Source organism: Myotis lucifugus, unplaced genomic scaffold, assembly GCF_000147115.1.
Source record: "Myotis lucifugus unplaced genomic scaffold, Myoluc2.0 scaffold_128, whole genome shotgun sequence".
NCBI classification, from domain to species: Eukaryota; Metazoa; Chordata; class Mammalia; order Chiroptera; family Vespertilionidae; genus Myotis; species Myotis lucifugus.
The window spans coordinates 565,051-575,322 of NW_005871176.1; the positions used below are offsets into that span (position 1 = coordinate 565,051).

General features: G+C 59.1%; 1 protein-coding gene across 2 annotated transcripts; it reads left to right on the plus strand.

Moving 5' to 3' along the window:
• The first annotated feature begins 6,194 nt into the window (after positions 1–6,194).
• Positions 6,195–10,068, plus strand: LOC102428910 (neuroblastoma suppressor of tumorigenicity 1). Of its 2 annotated transcripts, XM_023758328.1 has the most exons (4): positions 6,195–6,325; positions 7,264–7,458; positions 7,582–7,693; positions 8,782–10,068. In XM_023758328.1, exons 2-4 carry the CDS (start codon positions 7,292–7,294, stop codon positions 9,043–9,045), a joined length of 543 nt encoding a protein of 180 aa, XP_023614096.1. In that variant the 5' UTR covers positions 6,195–6,325; positions 7,264–7,291; the 3' UTR covers positions 9,046–10,068. The 2 variants fall into 2 exon arrangements, with proteins under 2 accessions (XP_023614096.1, XP_006094053.1); XM_006093991.3 differs by lacking the exon at positions 6,195–6,325 and having other exon boundaries at positions 7,164–7,458.
• Positions 10,069–10,272: the final 204 nt, after the last annotated feature.

The following is a 10,272-nucleotide window of genomic DNA, read 5'->3' on the forward strand; positions in this document are numbered from 1 at the left end:
GGGGCTCCGTTTTCTTAAGAGTTCCACCCCCGAGGGCGGGCCTGGACCACAGCGCCCCGGGCCGGCCACCTGCCCGCCTGCTCCCTGGGCGGGGCGGTTCTGATCTTTTACGAGCAGCCGGACGGGCAGCTGCCTGCCTGCCTGCCTTGGGGCGGCCAGGGGGCTGGCGGGCACCAGGGGAGAAGTGCACATTTCAGGCTTTCTGAGGCCCTCGGCCAGCTGGAGGACACCAGCCTGTAAGTGAGGGACCGCCCCCCCCCCCCCTCGGAAAACAGAGGTCAGGGCCTGAGGCCAAAGTCCGGGCCCTCAGGAGATGGGGGTGAGGAAGCAATTTGTCAACAGGCCCCTCATCCTTTGTTACTGTCAAACCGCCCGCCTCCCGAAACTTCCCCAGATGCTGGGGCTGCTGGGGTGTGATTTGCCTTTAGTTGGAGACCAAAGAAAAGGTGAAGCTGGAGCATTTGCTTGGGACGCCTCCCCCCCACATCCCCCCCGCTCCCCCCCCCCCAACCTTTGCAAGCTTTCTCCTGGGCCTGTGGGCCCAAGGGGTGGATGGGGGTGTAGGTGCTCTACGTTGGCTACGGATCTATCCTCATTCTTTTAAAGTGAAACCTCAGACTGAGTTTAGCCCCTTCCCCCAACCCCCAACCCCAAGGGTCGGAGGCTGGGGAGCCGGCGGGGATGCTGGCGAGGTCTGCAGGGGGACTTCTGCTGAGCAGATGTGCAGGCCGGTCCTGCAGCCGCTCATTAGCATAGATTTGTTTTGGAGACAGCTTTGGGTCTTCCGGCTGGAGGGTCTTCGGGCGGGAGGGCCCTGGCCTGGGCTGGGGGTTTGTAGCCAGGAAGGTGGAGCTGCCTGGCAGAGACCGGCCAACCTTTGGGGCCTGGGCTGGGCCCTGGGTGTCAGCCCCCTGGACAGTTGGTTCATGCTCTGCCAGCGCGCTGACGGAGGAGGAAGGAAGCCACCCTGCGGTGAGACCGGGTCGTGGAACCACAGTGGCTTTAACAATGCTCGGGCCGATTCCCTGTGAGGGAATCTGCTAAGTGGACATTCCCAGGCTTGCGCTCCCTGTTTTGCAGATGTGAGGCTGAGGGAGGTGAAACAAGTGGCCTGGGCTGGAACCAATAGATTATCCTGCCTCCAGGCACACAGGGAGCCAGGAGATGAGCTTGGGCCTGACGGTGCCCTGGACCCCAGAGCGGGCCTGGGAAAGCCCGCTGAGCTGACCAGGGCTGGGTCTGGCACTGCCTGGCCCCTCCCAGAGTGACCTTTGCCGTTGCACCCTTCAAGGAAGTCCCTGCGCTCAGTCCAAGACCTGCAGTGATGGCCGCGCCCTTGCTGATCCCCGAGCCCAAGGCCACAAACGCCACACCCTCTGCACCCAGCAGCCAGCACAGCCTGGCAGCCAGGCCCAGCCCCGTTTTCTGTTTTCTGCAAGTTGGATTCTAGAGGGGGCTGGTCTCTCCTGGACCCTGTCCCTTCAGTCCGTGGCCCAACAATCAGAGTCTGAGTGGGGTCTTCCTCTGGGCTCCCACCCTGGCAAGTGAGTGTGTGAGGGGGACAGGACTCAGTTTATTAAACCCTTTCCCCCGGCCATCCCCTCATTTGCTTGATTTGCTTGAGTTTCCCCTCGAGGCTTCCCCTCATCGCTGTGGCAGGTGCAACCCCGAATTTGCATATTTTCTGCATATTTTCGGGACCACCCAGAACCTGGTGGAGGGAGTGGGGAGGAGAGGGTGAGGGGGGATCCTGTGGGAGGCAGAGGGACGGGCGTGGGCAGAGTTCAGGGAGGATGAGTGGCCCAGGGAGACGCCGAACTGGCACTAACAGTGACATTTTCTGAGGACTGATCCCAGGACAGGGCCCTCCAGAGGTTTCCATGCACAACTGCCCTGCGAGGTGGGTATTATCACTGCCCACCTTGGCAGATGAGGAAGTCGCTGCAGAGAGAGGTTAAAGTGGCTGAGCTAGGATGGAACTCGGGTCTGTCACAGTCCGCCCTGGAGAATGGAGGAGACCCAGACCCTGCTGGGGGGGGGGGGGACGGGGGACGGAGGAGGGGTAAGGAGGCAGGGAGAGACAGAGACAGAGACAGACAGGCTGGCTTGGGTTAATGGGTACTTTCTATCCAGAAAATCCTGGTGTGCTTGGCCCTAAGTGACCCTGAATATTTAGATTTACCCCAAAAAGGAAATGGGGAGCGATTGTCGCTTGTTATACAAACAGACTCTGCTCCACAAAGAGCTCCACAGTGGGTGTTGGGCCCAGGTCTCCCTTGAAATCTGGCCCCTCCTGTGAATTTAAGACTTGATTCCAGGCTCTGGGATCCAGGCCGTGGTGTAGGCCTCAGAATCACGGGGGAGCCCATGCAGATGCCTGGGCCGCGCCCCAGACCTGTGGAGTCAGGAAGTCCAAGCCTGGGACAGGCCTCTCGGGGAAGAGGCGAGGTTCTGGGCGGTGTGGACACCTAGAGGACCCCACAGTCCTGACCCGAGGCCTGTGTTCTTGCCGACCCCCACCCTCAGCCCTTCCTGCGGGAGCCGTGAAAGCGGGTTTCCTGTTTATCCACTGAGCTCTTCCCGTGTGGGAGGTGTGGCGGCCACTTTCTTGGTCTGTGCCTCAGTTGGCACCGTGCTGGAATGGATCAGCAGTGTGCCCCCGGGGAACTCCTTTCTGTGCCGTTGGGCGCCTCAGAATGTGTGGAGTGTTTGCCCGAGGCCGAGGGTCTGAAGGGCTTGGATTTGGGAGTGGACAATGAGATGGTAAAGGCCACCCCCTGGGTTTGGGTGCCCTCGCTGAAGCCTCTCCTCAACTCCGAGGAAAGGCAGTACCATACCCGAGGCTCCCAGGAGCAGGGGCTGGCTGAGGCCATGAGCTTGTCTGCAGGGGAGTCAGGTGTGGGGTGTGAACCCTGTTTGAAGGGGCCCCCAAGATTCCCGCCCAGGCAGTGGCCAAACACCAGAGTGGGAGACGCAGGCTGACCAGGGATGAGAGACACAGCGGCTGGGCCAGGGTAGGGCAGGGAGCCCCAGGCCTAAGGCCCACTCCAGACTATTCCCCAGATTCCCGGCCGGCTTCTCCGTTTCCTGCTTCCTCTTCTGTGACCCTTTGTGTGTGCGAAGGTGGCTGGTGGTTCCCCTGCTGCTGTCAGGTTCAACCTCAGTTCTATGCACGACCTGCGGGTTCTAACTGTGGACAGGCAGTGTTCTAAGCATATAGATTCATTTATTCAGTCCTCGTGACTCAGGCACTGAGGGTAGTTGTAAATAGTAGATCTCACTGGTTTACTGCTTACTTTCTAGTAAATATTGAGCAAATCTCTTAACCTCTCTGTGACTCAGTTTCTTCATCTCTAAAATGAGGAAAACAAGGGTCTCTACCACCTAGGCTTGTTGCAAGGACTGATACATGAATTTATGTAAAAGCACCTAGAACAGTGCCAGTCACTACAGTTAGCCGTGTGGGCTGACGATAAATCCCCTTCCCTGGCCTTTGCTCAGGCAGGGCCCTCAGCCAGGAGCTCCCTTCCTGTCCTCACCATTGATAACTAATTGTGATTCTGTATTAAATCCAGAATTAAGAATCTCTACTCCTGCCCTGGCCAGGGTTCCTAAGTGGTTAGAGCATCCGCCTCCTCACTGAAGGGTTTGATTCCGGTCAAGGGCAAGTACCTGGATTTTGAGTTCGATCCTCTTCTCCCCACCTCGTCAGTCGATGCGTGTCTTTTTAAAAAAAAATTCTTTATTGTTGAAAGTATTACATTATGTTTCCTTTTCCCCCCATTGACCTCCCCCCTCCCACCCCCCAGTACATCCCCTACCACCCCCCCCCCAGTCGATGTGTGTCTTGATGTCTCACTCACATCACATCAGTGTTTCTCTCTCTCTCTCCCCCTCCCTCCCTCTACTCTCTCTGAAAAGCAATGGAAAAAATATCCTCAGGTGAGGATTAACTAAGTAAATGAAAACTAATCTCTACTTCCTGCCCCCACAGCCCTCTCTGACTGCCCCTACTTTAGACAACTTCCTCTTAACCCACTCCCCTCCCCTCCCCTCCTTCTCTGGGCTTCGAGCTCCTGAGTGGGCCCAGGGTCTGGGACCCCAGCTCCCCTGCCCATACCCCCGCCTCCTAGAAGTTGCTCAGTAAATGAGTGTGGACTGCAGGGAACTGCATGGCTCAGGGGAAGGGCATTGTTTGGCCTGACTTGCTGGGGGGCCTGGGGGCCAGTGGGGCTCCCCCTTCCCGCCTGGTATTCTGAGGGCTCCTTGACTTGCTGTGTGACCTTCAGGGTGGGGAGGAAAGTCTATATAAAAAAGAGTAGTTGAGTTGCTGCTTGATAAAAGCATGAACCAACAAAAAATTAAACCTGCCAGCAAAGAGCCCACCCCAGTCAGTGTGAAGGGGGGGCAGTGGGAGTTCTTGATGGTGGGTGTGAGGGCAGGAGGAGGGTGGGGGTGTCCTGATGACCAACATGTCTGGGAGTGAGTGGCCTGGCGCCCTCCCCGCCTCCTATTCCAGCGCTGAGCTTTGGCTCCGATGCCCACCCAGCCTTTCCCATGATCCCCCAGGGGAAGAGGACTGGGTGCCTGCTGGGTACTGGGTGCTTTCCCTGCATCGCCCCAGTCGTTCTCCAAGGAAAGTGCTCAGCTCCCCGTTCTAGGGTTGAGGTCGGTGGGTGCAGAGAGGTGAGCTTTGGCAGCTCCTAGGCCGGAGGGGAGGGAGGGGAGGGACTCACGGAGCTCAGGGCTGCTGGCTGGGGAAGCTGAGTGTGGCCCAGGCCCCTCCTCCTGACCAGGGCGGGGAGAGGGTGGGTGACTGTGCCCTTTTGTGGACACAGCTGACCCTTCGGATTAACTCTCAGCTGTGTACTAGGAACGGAGGAAGGTCAGGGAGGTGGCCTTCCCCTCCGTTTATCTCATTTCTCTTCAGCTTCTGCCATTGTGTGACCCTAATCACCAGTCCCCATCCTCTGGGCCAGCGACTTCCCTAAAAGACTCACTGTGATTTCCTAGGAAACCTTGTTATTTAGCCTCAGCCCTGATCTCTACTCACCTTTAGCCTGATCCTGGTCCATAACCTCTCCTCATTCCAACTCCTACTCAGACCTGAGAGCTCATCTCCAGGATTTCATTAAGATCCCAGTCTCCATTCCAGATCCTAAGGAAACGGAATCACTCCCTGACCCTGTCCCTTCTTCCCTGGCCACACCTGCCCTGACCTTCCTGAGGAATCATGATGGGGTCAGGTACAGGACAGAAGTCCCCGATTTCTCCGAGGTCTCTAGGGGCCCGTCCAGCCTGGGGAAATACAAAAAGGATAAACCAACAAAAAATTAAACTTGCTAAACATTAAACCTCTTCTGGTCGGCCATGGCCAGACCCTGACTCCGGACGGCGAATTCCCTGGGGACGGACGAGCACCATTAGGAGTGAGGACGCCTCCTGGATGCCAAGCCTGTGGAAAAATGAGCGAGGCTGCCAGTGAGGAAGAAGTCCATCCTATTTTGTTAGGATGTGGTTATACTAAAAACAGGGACTTTGCTGTCGATCTTGTGAGCGAGACCGGAAGTGTGTGGGTGAGAGCCTGGGCCGTCACAGACTCCTCTGGGATGGGGGCAGACGGTCAGGGCTCACCTCCTCCTGCTCTCCCCACGTCACCCCCGGAGCTGAGGGGACTTGCTGGATGGAGGAGGTCGCAGCCCTGCAGGCTGGCCGGGCCCTGTCTGTAAGCCCAGCTCAGCCAGTCCACTTAGGCTTTCACTGCAGGAGCAGGCAAGACCTTCCCCCAGCATGACCCCCCCACTCCCCTTTCCAGACTCTGTATGAAGTACCTGCCACTTTATTCAGAAAGTGGGCTGACGGTTGTTCTGCATGGGATGTCCGCTCCGAGCCAGCCCGACTTTAGTGCTGGGCGTCTGTGGGACCGGTGGACGGTACCTGACCCCTGCTCCTGTTTCAGCCCCACCCAGGCCCCCCGGGGGACTGTCCCTGGAGGAAGCACCCCGACTGACTGAGCTGGCCTGGTTCCCACCCTGGCTGCATAGCAGAACCAACCTGGAGCTTGTGAGATTGCAGACCCCCACCCGCCCTGGAACTTCCACTCCACAATCCCCGGGGAGTTCTGAGCGTCTACCAGGCGTGGGAACCGGTGGTCTAGGGCACCTCACTCATCTTACAGGTGGGCACGCTGCCGCCTGAGTGTCCCGGGTCACACCCCATGTGTGGACTCCTGACTGTCCAGCGTCCTTTCCCCAGTGGACCTCCTTGTGGGCATTGCCCTCCTTTCTGAATCTCCACCAAGCCTTCCTCCTCCTCGTTTTTTGAGGTGTGTGTGGGGGAACCTACAGAAGATGAACTTGGGTAACCGGGAGAGTCCCCTCTGTCCGGAATCTTGGGACACACACTGCCCTGCAGCGCCATCTGCTGGCAAATTCTCGTATTGTCCTGGTGTCTTGCTCCATTCAATTGACAGAGCGGGTCAAGTGCTTGGCTTGGATTGCCTCCTGCTTGTCCCAGGTTTGGGTGGAGCTGGGGATAATGATGTATGTGTGTGTAGACTCAGGGATCAAGGCTTTGGGGGGTTATCCAAAAAAGAAATACAGTCTAGTCCAGGGTTAATTTTTTTTTTTATGTGGGGTTCAGTCAGCAAAATGGCCTAAGAGTTCACCGTGACATGAAGATGGAGGTTAGCTTTCTGGACATCAGAATACTGACAGCTATGGCAGCATGTCCAGAGACATGCTGGATGGCCAGCCCTCGAGGGCATGCACTGTGTGGGCAGTTTTTCGTGTTTGCCCAGAGGACCCACAACATCAGTGAGGAGGGAGCTAATGATGGCTCAACACTCAACACGTGCTTGAAACTTAGTGTCCCACCGAGTCCCAGCAGCAATCCGTCGCCAGGCACAGCATCACCATCCCTTTTTAGACGAAGACGCTGAGGCACAGAGGGAAAAGTACTTTGTTCAAAGCTACCTAGGAAGTTATAAAAATAACTGACATGGAGTGCGTGTTATCTGCTGAGGGCTTTTCGTGTCATGCCTCCTTTCATCTTCACGACACCCGTTGGTGTACATACGATGACCAGCCCCGGTGTCGAGGTTCAGAAGGGATGACTTGCCCAAGGTGTGGCTGGTTAGTAAGTGGGAGAGTTAGGATTTGAACCCAGGCAGTCAGATGTCAGAGCTCATGCTTACAACACCACTGCCCCCCCCCCCTTGCCAGCGTCCTCAGCCTGGCCGGCCTCACCGCAGTTTGTGCTCAGTTCTAGGGCTCTGAAGGCCACGGGCACGATGCTTCGGGTTCTGGTGGGGGCCGTCCTCCCCGCCATGCTGCTGGCCGCCCCACCGCCCATCAACAAGCTGGCACTGTTTCCGGACAAGAGTGCCTGGTGCGAGGCCAAGAACATCACCCAGATCGTGGGCCACAGCGGCTGTGAGGCCAAGTCCATCCAGAACAGGTGGGGTCCGGGGGCCTGGGTGGAGGGGAGGAGGACAGGGGCCCAGGAGGGGGGAGGAGGACAGGGCTGCCCGTCCCTGCCTCTGCCACAGTGACCAGGGCATGGTGACCTCTCCTCCCGCAGAGCGTGCCTGGGACAGTGCTTCAGCTACAGTGTTCCCAACACCTTCCCGCAGTCTACGGAGTCCCTGGTGCACTGCGACTCCTGCATGCCAGCCCAGTCCATGTGGGAGATTGTGAGTACCGCTGCCCACCCCTGCCCAGCCTCCATGCCCCACAAAGCCCGGCGTGGTCTGGCTCGCCTGTCTTTCTAGCTTCACCTTCTCTCACCTTCTTCACTGGCTTGACACCTGACACCAGCTCACCTCCTTTCAGTCTCCAACACCTGCTTGGGTGGTCGCCCTTTGCACATGCTCTTTGTGGGAACACCTTTCTCCTCCTGGCCTGGTTAACGTCTGTTCATCCTTCCGCTCTTAGCTCGAGCATCATTTTCCCAGGGCCCCTGTCCTGAGCCCCGAGCTCTGTGTGTCTCTGCTTTGAGCATCCGTCACAGCCTCCGTTTTTCATCTGCATTTGGGTGATGTTGACGAGTCTGTTTCCCGCACTGGACTCTGAGTTCCTCGAAGGACTATCCTTGAGTCCCCAGAACTGGCATGGAGTTGAAGGAGGGAGGGAAAGAAAAGGAAGGAAGGAACTAGCGGGGACAAGATGCTAAAAGGGTTCCTACAGGGCAAACCTCAGCTAGGCTGGTGGTTCCGGGGTGAGGGAGCTCTTGGAGGAAGTAAGGTCTGAGCTCAGACCCAGAGGTTGAGTAGAAGGTACCTGGGCAATGTTTGGGGCAGGTGGTGGGGGTGGGTTGGATGAGGACCTCCCAGGCAGAGGGAACAGCATGTGCAAAGTCTCATGCAGATCAGTCAGCACAGTTGGTGGGAGTGGCGCAAAGTCAGGGGTGGAGAGTTCGCGGGGGGCAGCCTGAAGGGCCGGGGTGGCCTTAGTGAGAAGCCAGGACTTTCCTCCAAGTGCCGGGGGGAGCCCTGAGGGGAATTGAGTCAGGGGCAGGCCACATTGGATCTTGTCCCTCAGGGGGGCCCTCTAGCTGATGGGAGGGGATGGAGAGGGAGGCGGTAGGGCTGGGTGTGGGGAGACAAGTCAGATGGCATCTGCAGGGACTCTCCCCGTCCCTCCTGGATGGGCCCGCAGAGCTAACTGGGGTCTCACAGGTGGGCTCAGACTCCAAGTCTCTAGGATTCCTGGGCCCACGAGGATGTGTGACGCCTGAGGCCGCCCTGCCCGCCTCGGACCCTCGCTCTGCTGCCCTCCCCAGGTGACGCTGGAGTGCCCCGGCCACGAGGAGGTGCCCAGGGTGGACAAGCTGGTGGAGAAGATCCTGCACTGCAGCTGCCAGGCGTGTGGCAAGGAGCCGAGTCACGAGGGGCTGAGTGTCTACGTGCAGGGCGAGGACGGCCCGGGCTCCCCGCCCGGCACCCATCCCCACCCCCATCCTCACCTCCACCCCGGTGGGCAGACCCCTGAGCCCGAGGAACCCCCTGGGGCCCCCCACACCGAGGAGGAGGGGGCTGAGGACTGAGGCCCTCGACTCTTCCCCCCCCCCCGCTCATCCCCCGTGGAATGCTGGGAGAAGTGTGTGGGGAGAGGCTGAAGCCCCCCTTTGGCACTGGATGGACTTGGATTCAGACTTGGACTTGGAATGCTTCCCGGTTGCCATGGAGATCTGAAGGGAGGGGCTGGAGCCAAGCTGCACGATTTAATATATTCAAGAGTGGGGGGAGGACTCTTCTTCGGAGGGGGGTTCTCTTCCTTTCTGCCTCCTGGAGATGTGCCCCTGGGAGGGGGAGAGAGTTGGCTAAGCTGCTGAGGTGGGTGGGGGTGAGGCCGTGCAGATGGCGGGAGCCAGGCTAAGGCCCGTGTGGCCTCTGGCGGGGCAGGGCCCTGGGGACAAGGGTGGAGCTGGGCCCTGAGTGGAGGGTGGCCCTGAAGGAGGGGCTGGGTCTGGGCGGGGAAGGCCACGGCAGAAGCAGGGAGCTCCAGCCCCACCGGCTTCCCCAGGGCCTCCCACCCACTCCCGTGCACTGAAGTGGCTCTCCCCCCGTGGCTGGGAGTCAGGCCTGGGCAGGACCCTGCTGACTCATGGCCCTGGAGCCGGGGCCAGGCTCTTCGGGCCTCTGGCTTTCTTGGCTTTCCAGGGGTCGGAGGGAGGCAGGGAGGCGTCTTCCCAGGCCCGGGGGTGGGAGTGACCCCCAGCCCGTCAGCAGAAGAGCATCCCTCCCTCCTCTTCTCTGAGATCTTTGTGCCTCTCACTGCCCCTAAGTTCCAGGGCCCTCAGAAAGCTGATGAGACAGCCTCACCCTGTTGGGGGAACTCTTTCTAAAGCCCTGGTGGTGGGGAGGGGTCTCCCTTACTCAGATTCCAAGGAGGGTTCTGGGTGGGATGGACTGTGGCTGGGCCTCAGGGGCGAGGGTTCTTGTAGGCAGTGTTCACTCTGGCTCAGCTGCCTGATCCCAGCGGCCTCCCCCCTCCCGCTGCACTTTAACCCTAGAGGAGGGGCGGGGTCCGACCCGGGCGGGGCAGGCGGGCAGGGAAGAACTGCCTGTGTCCGCTCTCCTGTCCCCAGCAGCTTCCAGCCCCTCCGGCCCCCTGTCTGCGGGCACCCTGCTCCTCATGGCTGTTCCGACAAGAGCTTCTGGAGCTTGTAACCAGTAGAGTGTCCCCCGACGGACCCTGAGTGTTCTCACGAATAAATTCGTTCAACGCCGTGTTCTCTCCCTCACTGGCCGGCTCCGCTGACCCAAGGTTC

Bases quoted from the DNA above. Each gene is read 5' to 3' on its own strand.
- LOC102428910 (XM_023758328.1), top strand. From the start codon at position 7,292: ATGCTTCGGGTTCTGGTGGGGGCCGTCCTCCCCGCCATGCTGCTGGCC. The intron at 7,459-7,581 runs GTGGGGTCCGGG...CTCCTCCCGCAG, and splicing joins GCCAAGTCCATCCAGAACAG to AGCGTGCCTGGGACAGTGCT. The intron at 7,694-8,781 runs GTGAGTACCGCT...TGCCCTCCCCAG, and splicing joins CCCAGTCCATGTGGGAGATT to GTGACGCTGGAGTGCCCCGG.